The following is a 22,286-nucleotide window of genomic DNA, read 5'->3' as shown; positions in this document are numbered from 1 at the left end:
GAGACAGAGAGAGAGACAGAGAGAAAGAGACAGAGAGAGAGAGAGAATCTTAAGCAGTGTCCATGCTCAGCACAGAGTCTGACTCAGGGCTTGAGCCCATGACCCTGGGATCATGACCTGAGCCAAAATCAAGAGTCCCACACTCAACCAACCAAGCCACCCAGGTGCCTTCATATATCTTGAACTTCTATTAATAGGTGCATATACATATACATTTGTGACTTTATGTCTCCTCTTGAATTGACCATTTATCATTATGAAATGTCCCTACAAGTAGGGACATACTTTGGGAATACTCCTTATCTTGAAGCCCACTTATTCCTGCTAATACTTTAACCACATAACTTTCTTTCGATTGCCATTTGCCAGGAGAATTTTTTCTACTCTTTTATTTTCAACCTTTCTATGTCTTTGTGTTTAAACCGTATCTCTTGGGGTGCCTGGGTGGCTTAGTTGGTTAAGCAACTGACTCTTGATTTCAGCTCACGTCATCATCTCATGGTTCATGAGATCAAGCCCTGCATTGGGCCCTGTACTGACAGTACAGAGCCTGCTTGGTTTCTCTCTCTCCCTTTCTCTGGCTCTCTCTCTCAAAATAAATAAATAATCTTAAAAAAAAAATAAACTGTATCTGTATCTCTTATAGGTAGCGTATAGTTGGGTCTTGCCTTTTTCCCCCCTAACTTAATAAACTCTGCCTTTTAAAGTAATGGTATGGTTGCCTTAGTATGTTGCTCTTTATTTTTTATTGTTTTCCACCTGCTTTTCTTCTTCTGTTCAACTTCTACCTTCTTTTGTGTTAACTGAGTTTTTTTAGTATTTCATTTTATTTTCTCTATTGGTTTTTTAGCTGTGCCTTTTTATGTTACTTTTTAGTGGTTACTCTAAGGTTTATAATATGCATCCTAAACTTATCATAGTCTACCAAGAATAATTAACATACCACTTCATATTTCATAATGCAATAATCTTGTAATGTCTTAGTTCCACTTATCACCACCACCTCATCTTTTGCCCTATTGTCACATATTTTATTTTTATATACATTATAAGTCCTACCTCATAATGGTATTATTTTTTGCTTTAAACTGTCACATATGTCTTTTAAGAAAATAAATAGAAGGAAAAAGAGCTAGTCTTTCATCTTTAGCCACATATTTATCATTTCTAGTACTTTTTGGTCCTTCCCATAGATAGAGCTTCTATCAAATATCATTTTTCCTTTAGCCTGAAGAACTTCCTTTTGTACTTCTTACAGTGAAGGTTTGCTAATGACAAATTCTCTCCGCTTTAGTTTATTTGAAGATGTATTTATTTCACCTTTCTTATTTGGGGGATATTTTTTGCTAAATGTAGAATTCTGGGTTGACAGTAATTTTCTTTCAGTGCCTTTAATATGTCATTATATTGTCTTCCAACCTCCATTATTTACAATGAGAAGTGAGCCATAATCATATCATTATTCCCCTGTATGCAGTGTGTCATTTTATTCTGGCTACTTTCAAGATTTTATTTTTATCTTCGGTTTCCAGTATTTTGACTATGAGGGACATACAGTTTTCTTTGTATTTATCCTGCTTAGGGCTTACTGAATTTCTGATAATGCTATACGTTTTCCACCAAGGTTAGGAGATTTTAAGCATTATTTCTTCAAATATTTCCCTCCTCTTCTATTTCCTTCTGGGATTCCAATAACATACATGTTTCCAATACACATATGAAATATTCCCAAAAGTCACCAAGGCTCTTGTTTTTTAATCTTATTTCTCTCTGATCTTCAGATTAGATCGTTTCAATGGACTCATCTTCACATTCAGCTTTTAGGCCCATCTAATAAATTTTACATTTCTGATATTTATTTTTCTGTTTCCATTTTTCTGCTTAGATTCTCCATGCATTAAGTCAATATTTTCTGTAAGTCCATAAATATATTTATAACAGCTGCTTTAAAGTCATTGTCTGCTACTTCTTTCATCTGGGTTATCTCATTGGTATCAGTACACTCTCCTTTGAGATCTACCTCCCTGAGCCATGGTTAAGAAATTGTTCCCTGCCACAGAGCAAGGATAAACGCATGACTGACTCATGCTGGGTGTTTTCCTTCCCTCAGGAATCACTGTCCCAAGGGAATGCAGCATATATTGTGTCCAGAATTATAGCTGTTAACAGTGGTAGGGCAAGTCCAGTATGGATTATTCCATCGTGGCCAGAATATAAGTCCCCTATACCAAGGTCTTTAAAAGTTATATACAGGGGCGCCTGGGTGGCTCAGTCGGTTAAGTGGCCAACTTCGGCTCAGGTCATGATCTCACGGTCCGTGAGTTCGAGCCCCGTGTCGGGCTCTGTGCTGACAGCTCAGAGCCTAGAGCCTGCTTCAGATTCTGTGTCTCCCTCTCTCTCTGACCTTCCCCTGCTCATGCTCTGTCTCTCTCTGTCTCAAAAATAAATAAACGTTAAAAAAAAAGTTATATACAGTGTGCTCCATTTTAAAACTCACTGCAGAAATGGGATGTTTAAAACACACATACAAACAACAACCCTAAAGTAAAGGCTTTTGTAAAAGATGGAACCTTTTGTAATGTAAATATCAGCCCTGAATGGTGGCACTGGGTTGGAAGAAATTGGAGGCCCTTCCTGCACAATTTTTGAGAAAGATTTTTCAGAAACATTGTAGAAGTTACTTTGGAGTAAAGCAGGTTATACCTTGCACTCCTTGTAAGGGAAACTACCCTGCTCATAGCTTTGGCTGCTTGGAAAGCCATTAGGATTCTGTCCCTCCCTGAATCAGACTAGGGTGAACAGATAAGCTAGGGTCAATCAGATTCCTTCTCCACGAGTTTGAACTGGGAGTACCATGAGAAACGGCGGTTGGATGGAGATAGTGATGAAGATGGTTGTGAGTAAGAGAGAGGCCGAAGTGGCATGATGAGCTGGAAACACACTAAAGTTATGAAGGAGCAGAAACCGTGGAAAAATTCGCTGATTGGGAAATGAAAATAGGGAATGAAACATAGATGCTAAGAGAAGTAGACCATGAGAGATATGAGAAATTAATTAGTACTTGCATCTGTTTCAGAACCAATAGTTTTCCAATTCTGATTCTAGGCTACTTATGTATTTATAATATACACCCACAATCCCCCACAAATACCCTTTGCCCCTTCACCCACCCTCCCTTTACTTGAGGTAACTTGAGTGAGCCAATGTTCTTTGCAATTTAAAGAGCTTAACTGAAATTTGTGTGCCTTAGAGTTTGCCAGGCCCATAAAGAGCAGAAGTAGGAAAGCCTTGAGTATTCCAGGCCAAGGGAACAAAATCATTAACAAAGAACAGAAGGTTGGAATCATGTGTCTGTCTAGGGATCAGCAGATTTTTTTATCCACTTATATTCTAATTTGTCCCAAAGCAAGATTTGAGGCTGACTATATGACACATGGAAAAAAATAAATAAATGAGAAAATGGATGTGAGGTAAAAATAAAAGTAGGAAAAAAAGCTTAACATTAGGAGTAGGGTCCCTACATAATTAACAGAATTAGATTGCTGCTTTGACAAAGACAAAGTCATGAGCCACTTCTGCTTCAGCCCCAGAAAGAAAAGTTAGTAGTCACGGTATTGTAGTACGTACTTTTCCAACATTCATTTATTTTCTCATCAACTAATCCATGCAGTCATTATTCATTCATCCAGTAGTTATTAAGCATCTACTATGTACCAAATCCTAGGATGACAGCTAAAGAAAAACCCAGGTTGAGTTAGTCCTACCTCCAAGAGTTCTCAAATCTAGGTCAGATAAATAGAGGACGTAAACCCACCATACAAACCAGAATCCAGTGGCTTCATGAGTAGGACGGTGTTTTGAGACACAAACAGTGAAAAAGTTTGATCAACAGCTGTGTCCTTTGCTTACTTCTTCCATACAACTCTGTCCCAGTGGTAGGGAAGACTGAACACTCCATTCAAATCCCTAACTGGCAGAAAACAATTTCATGTCACTTGCTCACAGCTGGAGCCAGAGAATCAAAAGTACTCTTCAGCATCAGCTTGCAGGCTGCAAAGCCCAGGGATAAGCACAAGCCCTCTGCCATTGTTATTCGAGTACCTGGCATGTACTGAGTACTAACAATGTGCTAGGCTCCACAGTAAATAGGGCAGGAGACTAAATTCTGGCCACAAATGCTAACAGCTGTTTTGTAATCTGATAATTGTGCATGACAAACCTCAGACTGTAATTCTGAAAATAGCATGACTATAATCATAACAAAATGGAACAGCCATTGGAAAAATTTGTTTTCTAGTTATCACTTCCAGAAGGAATTCCATAACACGACTAGAGTTAGAGAAGAGAAAATTCTCTCAACTTCCTGCCACTAAACCTCTAAATTATCATCATCTGCATCCATCCCTTCTTCCTTTCTTCTCTCCTGTTACAGTCTCCTGTCCACAACTGATCCGCTCTCACCTCCTCTTCTCAGAGACTTGGCTCTAGTCAATATGTTATCTGTCTCCTGATCCCCAATTTCTTCTTATCTATGCCAGAGTCCTTCCCCTTGGCATTTAACATATTCAAGTCTTACTGTCATCCCTTAAAAAAATCCTTGTCAACCTGGTCTTTACTGTCTTCTTAGTTCCATTCAGTCTGGCTCTCACCTCAGAAATTGTTCTTTCCAGGGTCCCCAGTTGCCTAATTAGGAAACCCCAGTTTCCTAATTATTATATCTAATGGCTATATCTGGTTCTTATCTTCACTGACCCCTTAGCAGCATGCAACATGGCTGACCACATACTCTATAAACACTGTAAATACACTATAAACACACTCTTCTTTAGGACATTATTTTTCCTTGTTGTCTGCCATGTATGTTTTTGTATGTCTTCTATTCTGTGTTGTCTTCTAACTTCTCTGGTCACTTCTTCTTATCCTACATTTTGAACTCTTCTTCCTTTGTTCAAACCTTAAATCATGGTGCTCCTCCTAGAAATCTTCCCTCATCCCCCAGAATCAGTTGTTAGCATACCCTACTACATGCTTTCATAGCACTCTATGCTACTTCACAACCACATTCTATAATTCATTCAATAATCATTTATTGAGAGCTTCTGTTGTGATGGTCACTGTGCTAGGAGCTTGAGAATAGATGTGAGCAAAAAACATCCACAGGTCTTGCTCACAGTCTAATGGGAGAGACATACAATAATCAGATAATTACACAAACAAGTGAATAATTACATACTAAGATGCAGGCTAAGAAAGAAAGGATCAAGAGCAATGAGACTACATAATAGAGGAAACAACCCTATGTTCATTAACAGGATGGCAGCATTGAGGCAGGTTGTGGGGATTGATGATTGGGCTGAAATCTTAGGAATACGTGTATAAGAGAGGATTTGAAGAGTGTTCCAGAGAGAGGAACAGCACTAATATGGGAAGAGTGGTAAAAATTAAGGCTTAGAGATCTAAACAAGCCTCAGCCCATATAGGCCCCTGAAGTGTTATCTAAAAAAATTTTCCCTATCCTAAGAGCAATGGGAATTCATTGAAGGGTTCTAAACGGGAGATGACATAATCAAAATGACAGGTTTTTGAAAATGTCTATTTATTTATTTATTTTGATGGAGAGAGAGAGTGCAAGCATGAGCAGGGGAGGGGCAGAGAGAGAGGGGAGAGAGAATCTCAAGCAGGCTCCCTGCTATCAGCCCAGAGCCCATGGGGCTCCATCCCATGAACTTTGAGATCATGACCTGAGCTGAAATCAAGAGTCAGACGCCTAACTGACTGAGCCACCCAGGTGCCCCTCAAACTGACAATGTGAAACAAATCATTCGATGCAGTTGTAGAGAATGGATTGTAAGGCATATGAGTGGATGAGAGTACTGGTATAAGGCTTTTACAGTACTCTGAGTGAGAGATGGTATAGGCTGGGCTAGGAAGGTGACAGTGAATATGAAAAAAGTGGTTTGATTTGAGAGGTATTTAGGAGATAAAGGGGTGAATGATATCTAGGGCTTGAGGAAGATGGGAGGTATAAGGATGACACTGAGAAAAAGGGTCACAAGAGAGTGGATATCTTAGTTTGAACATATAGAAACACTTTAACTGCCCTTAGATTCCACTCACGTCCTCTTGTCCTTTCTTCTATGGATCCCAGGCTCAGTCACCAGGTCAAAATCTCTGAATCATCTAAGATTCTTTTTTGGCCTTGTATGCATTCTTGCCCATTCTCCCCTACCCTAGTCACCTCTCATCAAGATCATCAGTTCTAAAAGTACTGTCCCTCAGGGGCCTCTGGAGAGACCATAAGATGATCCAAAAATGCAAATGCAAGTCCTTTCTTTGGCTCTCACAGGCAAATGATGCAAAGTTCCAGACTGATTTTTTTTTTTTATGGTAACTAACTGAGTTATAAAGAAGTACTAAAATTTGTTAGTCATAAACTAAAATTAGCTTTTAACTGGAGTTCACAGAAGACTCTAATTCAGTTCTCTACTAAGAAGTCTGGCTGCCAGGCAATGTTTGGCAACGTTGCAAAGCTCCTCCTGCACATATACACATTGCAACCAGTTGGAATTCTCAAATTTTTTGGGAAGGACACTTTGTTATTGGGGCATTACCAGTGATGTTTTGAGCTGGTCATGGTTTGTGGTGCCTGACATTCATGCATTTTAATTACAAATTATGATTCATGGAGCTCTATCACAACCAATTTAATATGCCGTGGGTTATTTGATTAACCTTATAGAGTAGAGGGATACACCTCTCTGATCTTATTTCCTGCCACTGCCCCCCTTCCTCCTGCCTTGCTGATCTAGAACATTTATAGCAAGCTTCCACACCAGGAACTTTACTCTTGCTATGCCCTCAGTCTGGAGGCTAACTTGTTCATTTCTTCTGGATCTTTCTCGAATGCCACCTTTGTGAGGCCTTCTGTGACTGCTATGTTTAAATCATAATCTTCTGGTTCCCTGAACTTCCTACTCCATTTCCCTGCTTTATTTTAATCCTTGACACCTATTATCATCTGATAAGCTGTATATTTTATTTATTTGTTTATTGACAATTTACCTCCAACTAAAAGATAAGATCCATGAGAGCAGGGATTTTTGTTTGTTTTGTTTGTTTCTGTATCACCAGTGCCTAGAACAGTACCTGGCATATAGTAGGTGATCAATAAATAATTGTTGAATGAGAATGTCTATGGCATCAGAATTGTTGACCTCTCAAATCTCTAATACCCAGATCTTAAGGCATGGGTACATGTGATTCAATTTTGAATCATTCATAGCTCTACTGCCAAAGCAGATATAAACATGAACCCAGAAAAACATACTTCTATAGTGACATTTTCTTGATATCACTCCCCACTAGTCTCTTCATCTCAGGCGTTCCCCTTCCTATACTTCTTTTTTTTTAAATATGAAATTTATTGTCAAATTTGTTTCCATACAACACCAAGTGCTCATCCCACCAGGTGCCCTCCTATACTTTAAACACACTCAAAGGGGGCGCCTGGGTGGCTCAGTTGGTTGAGCATCCGACTTGGGCTCAGGTCATAATCTCACGGTTCGTGGGTTCGAGCCCTGCATCGTGCTCTGTGCTGACAGCTCAGAGCCTGGAGCTTGCTTCGGATTCTGTGTCTCCCTCTCTCTCTGCCCCTCCCCCACTCATGCTCTGTCTCTCTGTCAAAAATAAATAAACATTAAAAAAAATTTAAACACACTTAGATCAAAATTTCTAAAGAATAACTCCAGGCATTCAGAACTCATATTCATTTCATTTTCAGAATTTAATATATTCCAGGCATTGTGCTATGTTCAGGGGAATCAATGATGAATGAGACAGACATTCTCACTATGCTATCACATAGTCTAGGGGGGCTATCACCCTATCCTGTCTCTCCAAAAAGAGGACTTAATATCTTACAGAATATGACAGCCAAGCTGAGACCTGATGTATGGCTGGAAAATGAAGAAATTTGAGGTAGAATGGCATGGAAAAGGTGGACACAGACAAATGATTATACCAGGCAGGTAGAGGAAACATCAGTTTCAAAGGTCTGGAGGAGAAGAGTGTGTGGATGTCATTTTCCAGGAAGTGAGGGCAGTTCAGTGTGCTGCAACTATGGAATTTTCACAGGGCAATGGTGGGATCTGAAGTAGGTTTTGTGGCAACAGCTAGACCTTGCAAGGCTTTGCAGGCCATACAAAACAAGTTGGACTTTTGGGACTTTATCCTGAGGGCAAGAGGGAGTCACAAGCTCAGTCCTGACCTTCCCTTTACACTGCAGGCAGCCAAGTCATAGATACCTCCTCCCTGAAGCTTAGGCTGCTTCAACCTGTATGTCTCTCTTCCTGCCAGACCCAGGGATCCCATCCTCTCTTATCTTTGTATGCCTGTGTTCTCTCTCCCCTAGAGGGGGGAGTTGTGCTAGGTTCAGGGGAACCCCAGAGTTCCCCAGAGTTCCCAGAGGAAAGGCACAACTTCTCAAACCTCTCTAGACTGTCGCACACCCAGCTCACCAGTAACCCTGATTGACCTTCACTGAGACAAGAGAGTGAAGAATACAACCTAGCACAACCCAACCTTTTCTCACACCCCACTCACCAATATTACACATTAAAACAACTCTTCCCTCTAGGGGGCAGCACTGATGTGTCCATAGCCAGTGTATACATATGTGAACATAGGGTTGTTTCCATGCGTCCATGTGTATATGGCCAGTTGACCCAGCTTTTCTGCTTCCTATCTGCTGTCACCGCTCTCTGCTCTCAGTGAAACTAGACTCTAACGTCTCCCCTAATGGGCTGGAGAAACTGACCCCAAGCTTGTTCAAACTTTAAGTGCCAGGAAACACAAATCTCATCTGCAAGTGACAGAAAGCAATGGTTACCTGGGCCTGCAGGGTTGGGAAGAACTGACTGGGATGAGGCACAAGAAAACTTTGGGGGTAGAGGAAGTGTCCTATATCTCAATTGTAGTGGTAGTTCACAAGTGTATAAATTTGTCAAAACTTGTCAACATGTACAACTAAAATGTCCATTTCATTGTATGTGAGCCAGACATTAGTAATGCTGAATTTAAAACAAACTTTATGTAAATTAAGTCAGTAGGCCCAAGCACTGTATATGAGCTTAAAAACACAGCTACCCTGACATAAAACTAGGGCATGGCCATACAGGAACAGCAGCCTCCTTGTAGTTGCAGAGATCTAAGAGAGATGAGTCCACCTGCTCTGGAAGGACAGGTGAAAGAAGCAAACTAGCAAAGACTAATATGGAGAAAGCCAAACCAAAATATGTAAAGTCACAAACAGCATGGACACAGATTTGCTTTCCAAACCTCAAAATTCCTAGATCTGAGTGAAGGAAACTTAGAATAAATAAATAGAAGTCCTGCTTCACAGAGTCAGAAACCGCATATTAGTCCCAAGGTGATAATTCATAAAGGGTTTGGAAAAAGTGAATTCTTAAAGGACTGAGTGACAACCACAGAGGGCTCCTTGAGAAGCTGGGCCTTACCTTACCTTCCAGAGTGATGCTGGGGAGGAAAGCAGAACTCTGTACTTGGTGGGTGAAGGGGCTAACTCTTGGGTATCCAAGTTACCCAAGGGATGACATCTGGCTAGGTGGCAACAAGGACACAATGTTCAAATGGTTGAATGAGTCACAGGAGTGGTCCAGGGACTCACAGCAAAGAGAGACATATGAGGCTCCAGAAATAGTGGGGGCCAGTGTTTGGTGTGTCCAAGTGTGTGATGTGGGGGTGGGGGGCAAGAATGGGAAAAATATCTCTCTTCTCTTCCTCTTTACCTGACCTCTCTCTCCTCACAAGTCTCCCAGCACAGAAAATCTAAGCCAAACTCCTGTACATAATCTGTTCTGTGTCTTCTGTACAGTTCTCTTGCACTCCCTCTGTGGGGTCTCAAAGGCCTGTGTCCCCACCTAGCCCAGCGCTGGACATACAGAAAACGGCTGGAAAAAGAATTTCTTTGGGACAAGAATATAAGGGCAATGAGGAAGGTATCCGTGGGAGTGGGGGTGGGAGGTAAGACAGATGGACTGGTCAGGACGGTCTGTGGTGTGACTGGAGAGAGGGAATGGAATGGCGAGGGGAGGACAAGTGAAAGGAAAGTGGGAAATAGTGGATCAGGGGCGGTGTGTGAGAGAAAGCTAGGATTAGAGGGAGAGAAAAGGACAGGGTTAGAGGTCAGTGGAAACACAGGAAAGGGGTCACAGAGAGAGAGGTTAAGGGTCAACAGGGAAAGGAAGATGAAGGATCAGTAGAAGATGATCAGTGTCCTCAGAGGTCATTGGGAGAGGGCAGTCGGGGTGTGTGGTACCTGCTTACGAGGCGGCTGTTTATGGGGCATCTTGGAAGAAGCAGGAAACACCTCAACACTTGGAACACCTACAAAATACTCTCTCGCCTGAGGATTAGAAATGTGTTTGTCCCCTCGATCACGCACAGGAAATCCGGATTCTCTTTCACTTCAATTCCCAGTTGCAAGGGTTCTTTGGGGACAGCAGTCGATGTGGGTCCCCGCGCCCTTGCAGTATAGAATCGGCTCCTCCCAGACGCGGTTGCCCAGCAACCAACCTTTAGCCAAGGCGCAGGCGCCTCTGACGCCCCCTCCCGGCTCGAGGGAGAGGCGGGGCTGGGCGCGCGGGGAATCTCCGGCTCCACTAAGACCCGCCCCCTCAGGAATAAAACGACCCGCGGCCGAGCGCATTAGAAACTCCTGCATGTGGGCGGGGCTGGAGCACCCAGGCACCACCTCCTCATGAATAATGCAAGTCCAGGCGGTGTCCCGGACCCGGAAGTGGAGTTGCCGAGTCACCGCAGTGGCTGAGCTGCTGACAGGAGGCGGCGGCGGAGGAGGAGGCGAGGCAAGACCTGCGGCTCGGCCGGGCCCCAGCCGCGGTAGCACTAAGGCAAGCCCACGGAGCCACGCTGGTCTCAGTCAGCCAGCGAACCTCCCACCCCTCGCCCACCCCTCCATCTGCCCGGACGCCTGCCCGCCCGACTCGTCCCGGGCGGCCTAGGCTGCACCACCCACCCGGCTACTGGGGCCGCCGCCCCGCGCTGTCCCGTCGGCGTCCCTGGCCGCGCCCGGCCCCGGGCCCGCTCGCCCGCCGGCACCATGATGGAGGAGATCGACCGGTTCCAGGTGCCCACCGCGCACTCGGAGATGCAGCCGCTGGTGAGGGGGCGGGCGGCGGGCAGGCCAGGACCGGGAGGGGGCGCTGCCCGAGGGGGAGGAAAGGAGGGAATCAGGCTTTGGTGGCTGTGCGGAGGGGGCGCCTTGGGATGGAGCAAAGGGAACCTTGAAATCGCATCGCCGGGGGAGGGGGACTTGTAGGACTAGAAAACCGTAGGAGAATGAGCGGGGTGACAGCAAAAAGGCATGTAAGGGCTTAGGGCATAGTCAGCAGAGACAGGCCAAGGGAGCAACGGGGAGGGCCGTCGGGTGGAATGTTTGGGGCACAATGGTGTACACCGCTAGTGGAGGCCCTTAGCTGGGAAATGAAGGAAACTGTCATAGGGCACCGCCGCGGCCAGGCCCAGGGGCTGGGATGAGAGGTGAGGAGCCGCTTAGCTTTAGAGGCCTGTGATGCTCAGCGCGGGGGAGGGGGCCAGGGAGCAATTAGGCTAAAAGGGACTGGGAGTAGGCTTGCAGAGGAGGGAGCATGCCTGCCAGTTTGCTGGATACGGATGGGAATTCAGGCCTGGGCCAAGGACCGGTGGGTACAGGGGGTCGGTGCAGGACCCCTGAATTATGTTCTTCTGAGGAGAGCGCAGGCAGTCTAGGCTGGGGGTGCTAGAGCTGGAGTCGAGGGGGAGAGAGCTCGGCGGCGAGGTGGAGAAACAGGGGCGCGGATGAGAGAGCTCTGGAATCGACGGGAGAGGGGGCGGGGTCGCGCCGGAGCCTCCAGTGCCCACCCTTTCGAAGAGCCCCCAGCATCCTCGGCCTACGTGCTTTGAGTCTTTGCTGGGCGCCCATCCTGCTGCCTGTCCGCGGTCCGGGAGTCTGGGAGGAATGATGTCATCGCTGCCGGCGCGGAGGGGATGGAAGGGGGAGGGCGACGCGGGCGACCGAGGCCAAGCTTAGGGGAGACCATGCCCTATGGCCACCGCTCAGGGGGGATTACCTGACTGGCTTGTACGACCGGCGGTGGGCAGTGGGGCGAGAGGCGCCGCAGCGGCCTAGCCAGCTGGTATAAGGAGAGGGGGAAGGGAGGGAGTGCCCCGCTCTGTTCACTTTTCCTTCTCCCTTCCTCCTTGGAGCCTGAGGGGGAGCTGGAAGGAGGCAGGGTAGGCCAGGAACCTGAAAGGCGTGGATGCCCTACTGTCTGAGCTCTGCTGGAGCCTAGCAGAGCTCTCCAAAGCTTGAAGATCTGGGACTCCCTAAGGCTCCTCCTTGTATGTTAGGTGGGGAGGTGAGGAATATGTTCCACATTTGGGCCCCTAGACCCCTGGCTAACAGATGAGCTTTGTAGCTTCCTGAGTAAGTAAGCTGCCCATTACAGCAGACCAGACAGACTTTGTCAGGGACCCATGACCAACTCTAAGCCACACCTTTTGGGGGATGGTAGAGAGAATCATTAGGAGCCACCTAGCAGGAAATGAGCCCTTTTCCCTTTTTGTTACTACTTAGTTCTAGAAGCCCAAACAGAAGCTCTACATAAGTATACAGTATTAAACTGGGGAGAGAGATGCTGATGGACTTTTTTTTCCTAGGCTGATACCATCATTGGAATATTTGGGGGCCAGAAAATCCTGGTGAGAAGTCTGTCCCATGAACTTGAAGAACTTTAGGCTGGTTTAAGAGGACATTCTTTTCTGGATTATCTTTCCAACCAACCTGGCTTGTCAAATTAGATGGCCCTTCCAGTTCTAAGCATCTAATCGAGAACCAAAAGGGATGATGGATGAAATAGGAGGGAAAGGAGGTCCAAGTTAGTCATGAGAAGAAAGCAATGAGTTGGTTCTTGCCTCCCATCTGGGGTTCCTGAGAAGGTAGTCAATAGTTGTCCAAGGAAAGGGGGGAAGGAATGAGGTCACAAGGCTTTCTTAGTTGTCCTTGGTACCTTTGTTATTGCCTGAAATTCCCAATGATAGTTTGAGTAAATAGTGACCCCAGAAGACTCCTAAAATGCCCTGGTCTGTGTGACTCTGGATTAGAAGTGCTTATGTGAGGAGGCACTTATCAGAAAAGCTGTGGTTGCCTTCAGACCCTTTTCTTGAAGGCTAAAGGAGTCCTCTGTAAGAGGATACTTTGTTGAGGTTGATGAGAGTGATGGGAGTGGCAATTCAGTAATCCCCCCCTTTAGGGGCACAGACATTGCCCTGTAGATTTCTGCTTCTTGACCTCTGTTTCCAGGTTGAAATCTAGAGGATCCCCAGAACTCTTTAAATGCTCTGTGTATTATTGAGACTAGCAGATTCTTGTGTAGCATTTCTGAAAGAGCCTTCATTGCAGGGCATAAGGAATCAAAACAGTATACCACAAAAGAGAAGAGCAAAGTGGCTCTTTAGAGGTATTTGAGTAGACCATAAAAACTAGGGTCCCAGGATCAAACTCAGCTGTGACCTATTTATTATTTATTGAGACCTCTAGGAAGTCTCTCCTCTCCTCTGGATTCAGTTTTCTCATTTATGAAATGAAGACAAACTATCTCTTTAAAATTTAAGCAATAGCTCTTCACTCTGTCTTCCAAGGAATATCATAGGGAGTTGATATCACTGATTTAGCTAATTCATTCACCAAATATTTATGTAGTATCGTCTCTGTTCCAGATCTTATACTAGGTATTGGGGACACAGTGGTTAGCAACACAGACACAGTTTGGCAGAAGTTTATTGTTCATGCTTACTCCTTCAGTGTGGGCCTGCCCCTCTGAGGGCAGAATAGGGGCTGTCTCCTTTAGCCCTAATGGAAACAAGGCAATGCTGGTATTAGCTTCACTTCTCTTTTCTGGACCAAGCTGTACTGATAAAGGCCTATCACAGGGACTCCATCATTTAAATAACCCTCCCTCACCCATAGTGGTGGAAAGAATCCAGAAGCCATTCCTTACTTAAAAGGCTCTTCTAGGGAAGAAGATTTTTATTTCTTTTTTTTTTTTTTATTTACTTGAAAGAGAACCTCAGGCTTGAAAAGGAGGTCTAAGAGAGTGGCAGGAGCTGGGAGAGAAGGCACAGCCAGCAGATCTGGGTGTTTCCAAGGTGCTAATTTAAGCATTAGTTCCAACTAGTGGGAAGAAGAGGAAGAGATCCCTGCCCTGTTGTTGCTGCTGCTGTTGCCACAGCTGCGTGGAGCCTCCTGTCTGGGGTGGGAGTTTGCCTGAAAGGAATGGCTTCCTTTCTTTTCCCATCACAATTATTTAATTGGCCTGGCTGCATCTCAGCAGCTGAACCAGGCCTGGGCCTATCACTGAGAGCTCCCCAGGGTCTCTTCCTGTCTCCTTATGAAAGGAATGAGAATTGCTCTTGGAGACCTAGTCCCTGTGCTCCACTCCTGCTGTGTTCATCTCCTAGACAATCCTGAGTGTTTCTGAACACAGATTTTCCAAAGAAACTTTCAGGGATAAGTACACCTTGTACTCAGTTTTGTGTCCAAGCCACACATGCACCTCACTGATCTAGGGAAGCTCCCAGATATCCAAGGCTCTCTGTTGAGCAGTTGGGTTGGATTTGGGCTGTTGTTTGTGTGAGTAGCAGGGATAGTCTCTCTGGCCCTATTTGTCTGTTGGGCTGGTTGGTGAGGCCTCATAGTCTATGTCTTCTCTTTGGCTTCAATTGGAAAGGAAGAGATTTGTTGAGGGGAAAAAAATGGAGCTTTTAAGGACTTAATTATGTCAGGCAAAATCTTACCTCTTGTGCTCTCAAAGACCTAAGAGACAACCAAAAAAAAAAAAAAAAAAAAGCATATGGCACCATATGGGGTCTCTGTACGCCTGAAAGAAATGCTAATCAGTCCTCCTTGAAACCCATATTATCCATTAACTCATTTGTTTAGTTCATGAGCATATGCTCATTTCCAGATACTTTAAGGATAGAGACAAATGAGATTTCTCCAGTAGGTGGCCAGGAGAAGGATGGGCTCAAATAGCTATAGGAAGCTCTTAGATATATGTCAGGAAAGAGTGGAAATCAGCGAAGGGTGCCCCTGAGTAATAGTGGCACCTCCCTTGGAAGAAGATGAGGAATACTGAGGTTTTGATCCTTTGACCACATGAGTTTGGAAAGATATCTGAGGCTCCTCTTGCCTCTTGACACTCATGGATGGGGATGGTCAAGATAGTACTTCAGTGAGTAGGCCACAGTAGCTCCTGAAAGTAGCAGAGAGAACATTGTAAAGAGAGCAGGAAGCCACTAAGGGAAACTGACCCATGTGTATCCTGTGGTCTGGGAGCCTCAAGTTACCTTCTTGTGGTCAGATGGCTTTTCAGTTTAAGAGTAGGTTCTCCTAGTGGGTGCATGCGGCTTATGACCCAGTAGTACTTCTCAGGTTTTGGGAAGAGGAACACCCTCTTCTCTTTTCCTATATTGCAAAGGGAGGATCAGATTTGCTCAGGCCTCCACCTTCTCCTTTACTACTCCTCTCTTCAATCAACAAACATTAAGAATTTACTTTCTGCCAGATGTTGTGTTGGGCTTGATAACACAGATTCTTGATTCAGGAATACACACAGTCAAGATGGCTTGAGGTACTATGGGTAATTAGCACTGCACGAAGTAAGAACGACGTCAAGCAGGGCCAAAGGAAAACAGGAAGGGCTCTCATCAAGTGATCAGGAAAGGCTTCACAGAGGGGACATTGCTGAACTGGCTCTTAGAAGAAGACTAGCAGCTTGGCAAACCAATAAGATGAGGTGAGGGTAAGGGTTCCAAGCAAAGGGCATGGAGGAAGAAACAAAAGCGTGCATTTGAGTGAATGAAGGGTTGTAATTAAGGGAATAAAATGGTCAAATTTGAGTTTAGGACTATCACTCCAATTCTGGATGAGAGATGGGAGGTGACATTGGAGGCTGGAAAACGAATATGGAGGTGGTGCAATAATAATCCAGGCAAGAGATGATGAAAGCCTACGCTAAAGCAGAAAGAGAGGAGGGACACATATATAGATCCTAATACAGCAGAATAGGCAGGATATGGTATATGTCTGAAGTTCTGATGGAGAGGTCGGGAGTCAAGGATGACTCTCAGGTTTATGGCATGGATATCTGGAAGGCAAGAGGCACCATCACCACCCCAGGAAATTGTCGTGGTTTGGGAGGTTGGGTCTGTGTACCTCTTGGCTTCAGGGACTGCTTATATGGGAGAAGTCTGCTGTTTTCCTTTGCTCTGCTGTTGAAACTGCATTCTTGGGGTTATGAGGGACCCAGAAGTCCTGGAGCCAAAGACCAGAGTGACACTGGCCCCAACAGCCTCAAAAAGGATACTAAGACATGTGCTCACCTGCCAGTAAATACTTTTCTCCTGAAACCTGCTTTGATGAATGCAAGCGAATTGGTGGCAGTAAGGAGTCATGGTATTTTGTTGTTGTTGTTGTTGTTGTTTTCCCAGCAGCGCTTTGATGAAGGAAAAATAAAATCCTTTGTTGGCTAAGAGAGTTCTTTATTTTGCATTTTCTGGCCTGGCCTTTTAACATCACCCTGGTTAAGCTTATAACAGTTTACTCTCTACTTGGTTCAGCTAGACTCTTTCACTGACTTCTTTTAGAATGGGTGTGTAAGTTACCGCTTCACTTGCAAGAGTCAGAATGGAAAAGGACACATACCCCCCTTCTCTGAGACCAGCTTGGAAAGCTGCACTTGGGAGAGAAGCAGTTTCCAGGCTGCTATCTTCCAGGCAGGGTGTACCAAGGGAGCAGGCTTCTAGAGTGAGATTGCTCGGAGGTGACTTGTCTTCTTAAAGGCCCCAAGTGTAGTCTCAGTTGGCAGGTGCTTCCATGGGCAGCTGGGTGTTAGGCTGAATCATTTCCAGCCCCCAGCTGCCTGCTGCTTTTGACTATTGCCCATAGTGAAAAGAAATGGAAAACAGAGCCTTCTTCACTTGAACCTGATTCACCTCAGGCACCCCCTCCCCTACTTGAAAGGGCAGATGGAGCCTTGTGTCTGGAAAGGATGTAGGAGACTCAGCTTCTTGGGCTTAGCTGCTTCATGCCTTCCAGCAGACCCTGGGAGAACAGGTACAGGGAGCCCCAAAGAGAACTGGAAGAGGAGAATCAGACTAATAGCAGATACTCAGAGATGCTAGCTGAAGCAAGAGGCATGGCTCAACAGGCTCTCAAGTCATTGTTTCCTAAGGAGACTCTAGTGGGAAAGTGGCCATCCGGGCCAGAGAAAGGAAGGAAGGAAGGGGGCAGAGCTGGGACCAGCTTTGGATCTAGCTCTGCTCTGGAGTTCAGAAATTGGCACATGACCCAAAGACTTCACTGTGGGGCAGCCAGATGAACTCCTTGACTCTAGGAAGGGACTCTGGAGTGGAGAAGCCCACTAGAAAGGAGGCTCATGGGGTCTGGCCTGGAGGACCTTAGACAGGGACCAAGTAGGAGTTCCCTCTAGGTGGTACATTCTTAGGAGCTAGTTCAAGCAGATATGTCATTGCATTTGCTGTTGCTGCTATTGTTATTTAGCAATGCCAAGTTGAGTATCAGGTGCTTCTTGAAGGTCAATTTTAAGTTTCTATAATAACAATGATGTATTTATGTGCATAAGACGGGACTAATGGCCACAAAGGGTGTTCTCTGACCATTCCAGCCCTGAGAAACGTAAGTATGACAAAAGGCCACACTCAGGCAGAAACAAGCCCAGCTACTGTGGTACCTGGCCTGGTTTTTCCTGTTTTCGTCACCAGACTTTGGCTGTCCTAACCAGAGTCCACCCCATCTATCTACAATACCTGAAGGGATACTTTAACTAAGATTTATTGAATTAACTGCATCTGAATCATGGAGTAAGAACCATACATATTTTACTATGTAGTTAACTTAAACATAATTATCTACAAACTATAAATGATTTATAGTTCCCATAATAATTTCCAGTTTTATCTTTGTAAAGGAATTGGTGAAGCACTTAGCGAAGCATGGCTTAGACCAGCATTTTCTATAGTATAATTCTTAGAAACATTGGTCCTTTGAGATACTTTATGGGGGAATAAAAAAGATCTATAGACAAATTCCTTTGGGAAACACTATACACTATCCCATAACAATGTTTACTAGTGTTTTAAAGGCTCTGAGAAGTTCTGCAATAAAGAAACCTTTCCAGCTTTGTTTAACCCAATGTTTCTCAAGTTTGTGTATCTATGGTAATTTTTAAAAAAATATTTATTTATTTTTGATAGAGAGAGGGGAGTGTAAGTGGGGGAGGGCAGAAAGAGAAGGAGACACAGAATCCGAAGCAGGCTCCAGGCTCTGCGCTATCAGCACAGAGGCCGATGTGGGACTCAAACTCATGAACCATGAGATCATGATCTGAGCTGAAGTCAGACACTTAACTAACTGAGCCACCCTGGCACCCCTATGAGGCCTTTTTTCATGTTACATCTATTAACATCCTACAGAACAAATGTGGTTTATGGAATACTCTTTGGGAAATTCTGTCTTAGAAATTAGCCTCTTTTTTGATTCAGTCTAGATTTGTAGTATTCCCAGTTCTTTTAAGTCTCTTTTATAACCCACACCATTTTATCCCATGCTAGTCTGTAATGGGATGTTGCGGCTTTATGTCAAGGTCTGGACTTACTGCCATTAGTAGGAAGTTCTTGGTGAACTTTGGTCAATGCAAAAGCAAATACCTAGTGCCTAGTTTTTCTCATGATAATACTAAAGGCATTTTACTTCCTTTCAGTCCCTCTACTAAATGTTGGTCTAGTGAAACCAGTATTTTTACCTTTAACTTTTTTTTTGACAGCTTCATTGAGATATAATTCACATACTGTACACTTTACCCATTTAGTACTTTACTTTTAATCTTTGTGTGGTTGCTGCTTGCCTCAATTCTGTTTCTTCTTTTTACCTGTGGGCTGTGCTCTGCCCTTTTGTGTTGTGCTAAGCAGGAGAAACTATAAAGATTATAGTCATCAGAAAGAAATCTCTCATCAGAAGGAATCCCATCTCAACTGGGATTTAAGCTGAAAAAGTGATTTCCTGATTAGGTAGGGTACCTCAGTACTTCCTCTATGGTACCATTAAATGTGCCCCCTGGTCTTAGCAGCTCAAAAGGCATTCCTGAATAATCATTTTACACTCCCTACTCCATGGGCTATATAAAGCATGAATGATAAGCAGGTTTCACCCCTTGTATCAATGTCCATTGATCAGTAGTGGCTGTCTGGACCATGTATTAAGGTGGATTCTGAAGCAGAGTTCTGGGTCAGTGAGAATGAGTGATGTGGTTGATTTTCCGCATCTGCCATCGTCTTTAGCGGGGGAAGCATAATTTCTGCTTGCCATCCTGGCAGCCCTGAGGCCTGAGCCATCATAGTTATCCTAGGCAAAGAACACAGGAAAGGAAGAATCTTAGAGATGTTAGCTGGCTCAGCAATCTGTTTCACAGAGGGGCTGGACTCTTATGATATGGCTCTCTAAGAAATGAATGGAGACAATGGAATAGAATAGAAACCCCAGAACTAGACCCACAAAAGTATGGCCAACTAATCTTTGACAAAGCAGGAAAGAATATCCAATGGAAAAAAGACAGTCTCTTTAACAAATGGTGCTGGGAGAACTGGACAGCAACATGCAGGAGGATGAAACTACCACTTTCTTACACCATTCACAAAAATAAACTCCAAATGGATAAAGGACTTGAATGTGAGACAGGAAACCATCAAAACCCTAGAGGAGAAAGCAGGAAAAGACCTCTCTGACCTCAGCCGCAGCAATTTCTTACTTGACACATCCCCAAAGGCAAGGAAATTAAAAGCAAAAATGAACTATTGGGACCTCACGAAGATAAAAAGCTTCTGCACAGCAAAGGAAACAATCGACAAAACTAAAAGGCAACCAACGGAATGGGAAAAGATATTTGCAAATGACGTATCGGACAAAGGGCTAGTGTCCAAAATCTATAAAGAGCTCACCAAACTCCACACCCGAAAAACAAATAATCCAGTGAAGAAATGGGCAGAAAACATGAATAGACACTTCTCTAAAGAAGACATCCGGATGGCCAACAGGCACATGAAAAGATGCTCAACGTCGCTCCTCATCAGGGAAATACAAATCAAAACCACACTCAGATATCACCTCATGCCAGTCAGAGTGGCCAAAATGAACAAATCAGGAGACTATAGATGCTGGAAGGATGTGGAGAAACGGGAACCCTCTTGCACTGTTGGTGGGAATGCAAACTGGTGCAGCCTCTCTGGAAAACAGTGTGGAGGTTCCTCAAAAAATTAAAAATAGACCTAACCTATGACCCAGCAGTAGCACTGCTAGGAATTTACCCAAGGGATACAGGAGTACTGATGCATAGGGACACTTGTACCCCAATGTTTATAGCAGCACTCTCAACAATAGCTAAATTATGGAAAGAGCCTAAATGTCCATCAACTGATGAATGGATAAAGAAATTGTGGTTTATATACACAATGGAGTACTACGTGGCAATGAGAAAGAATGAAATATAGCCCTTTGTAGCAACGTGAATGGAATTGGAGAGTGTTATGCTAAGTGACATAAGCCATACAGAGAAAGACAGATACCATATGTTTTCACTCTTATGTGGATCCTGAGAAACTTAACAGAAACCCATGGGGGAGGGGAAGGAAAAAAAAAAAAAAAGAGGTTAGAGTGTGAGAGAGCCAAAGCATAAGAGACTCTTAAAAACTGAGAACAAACTGAGGGTTGAATGGGGGTGGGAGGGAGGGGAGGGTAGGTGATGGGTATTGAAGAGGGCATCTTTTGGGATAAGCACTGGGTGTTGTATGGAAACCAATTTGACAATAAATTTCATATATTAAAAAATATATAAATAAAATAAAATGAGGCAATACATGTTCGGTGGCAAAAAAAAAAAAAAAAGAAATGAATGGAGAAAACTGATCTTTCCTACCCTCATCTTCAACATGGATTTTTGAAGTATTGACCTTATATAAAGTTAATAATCCTTTGGAAATAGATAGGCCAAGCAAGAGGAAGTAACCTTGACTCTGCTGACCGAATAAGGGGAAAAGAGGCATTTTTAGGAAAAAACCTCGTAAGTATCATATAAGTAGTTGGCCACACTTCAGATGAAAATATAAGCCCTTGACTAAAGGAGCAATGAGAAGGAATAGGCTATAAGATGAGACCCTTAAGCCAGCAGTTACTGGAGAGGAAGGGCCCTACTGTGAACTGTACAGCCTTAGCACTCTCTTTTTCCCAGGCTAAATAGAACCTGCATTTTCCTCCTACCATTTTCCCAGAGACTGGTTTCCACATCTCCAGTTATCCTGGCTGCTGTAAGTGGATACTTTGAGGTTGTCGTCCCTGGAACTAGACCTAGACCTCCTCATCTGGTCTGACTCAGACTACTGTGGGACCAGCCGCAATCCATAACATTGATAGTGTACTCCTATTATTATCAGTTGAGGATTCATGATCATCTTTAATAACTGTACCTACTGTTACGTTGAACTCAAGATACATCTGAAATAGGGTAAGCCTTTGTCTTAGCAGTGTAGAATCAAGGCAAGAAACTGGGGTCACATGTTGGGCTAGGCTGGCTGCTAATACAGGTAAGGATTCACTGGAGCTAGTGAGATGGTGGTTTCATATTTATTAGAAACTATGCCACAGGGCACCTGGGTGGCTCATTCAGTTAAGCATTTGACTCCTGTTTTTGGTTCAGGTCATGATCTCACAGTCATGAGATCAAGCCCTGCATCAGACTCTGCACTGAGCAGACCCTGCTTGGGATTTTCTCTCTCCCTCTCTCTCTCTCTGCCCCACTCCTGTTCTCTCTCTCTCTCTCTCTCAAAATAAATAAATAAATAAATAAATAACTTAAAAAAAAAAAGAAGCTATGCTACATTTTGTAATTGATTCTTACTCTCAGAGAGGGAGCTGGCTGGATTCAGCAATGTGGAATTTGAATCTAGGTGAGGCTGTGTGATTGTGTAGGCTAGGATAGACCTTCAGAAAGCTAGTGCTTATATGGACAAAAGACTTCATATAAACCTACTATGTGACATGGCCATGAGCAAAGGTAACGTGCTGTTGAGCCACATTCAGGTCCTAGGAGTTCAGGTCCTTGAAGGTGACAGGTCAGTGCTATCTGAAGTCATATATTCTA

At 44.1% G+C, this 22,286-nt stretch overlaps 2 protein-coding genes across 5 annotated transcripts in view; one reads left to right on the top strand and one right to left on the bottom strand.

The window, feature by feature from the left end:
* The window catches only part of DNAI1 (dynein axonemal intermediate chain 1), a 59,504-nt gene extending 48,936 nt beyond the window's left edge, over positions 1–10,568 (bottom strand). The window contains exon 1 of the mRNA XM_049625296.1: positions 10,337–10,568. Within this exon, the coding sequence (XP_049481253.1) occupies positions 10,337–10,366 (30 nt within the window). The 5' untranslated portion in view covers positions 10,367–10,568. The remainder of the gene's footprint in view (positions 1–10,336) is intronic.
* Positions 10,569–10,702: 134 nt separating this feature from the next.
* FAM219A (family with sequence similarity 219 member A) overlaps positions 10,703–22,286 on the top strand; it is a 55,027-nt gene continuing 43,443 nt past the window's right edge. For all 4 annotated transcript variants that reach the window (XM_049625535.1, XM_049625527.1, XM_049625518.1 and 1 more), the window contains exon 1: positions 10,703–11,197. In XM_049625535.1, the coding sequence (XP_049481492.1) occupies positions 11,138–11,197 (60 nt within the window). In that variant the 5' untranslated portion in view covers positions 10,703–11,137. The remainder of the gene's footprint in view (positions 11,198–22,286) is intronic.

This window comes from Panthera uncia, chromosome D4 (assembly GCF_023721935.1).
Source record: "Panthera uncia isolate 11264 chromosome D4, Puncia_PCG_1.0, whole genome shotgun sequence".
Classification (NCBI taxonomy): domain Eukaryota; kingdom Metazoa; phylum Chordata; class Mammalia; order Carnivora; family Felidae; genus Panthera; species Panthera uncia.
This window is presented reverse-complemented; position numbering and strand designations above follow the sequence as displayed.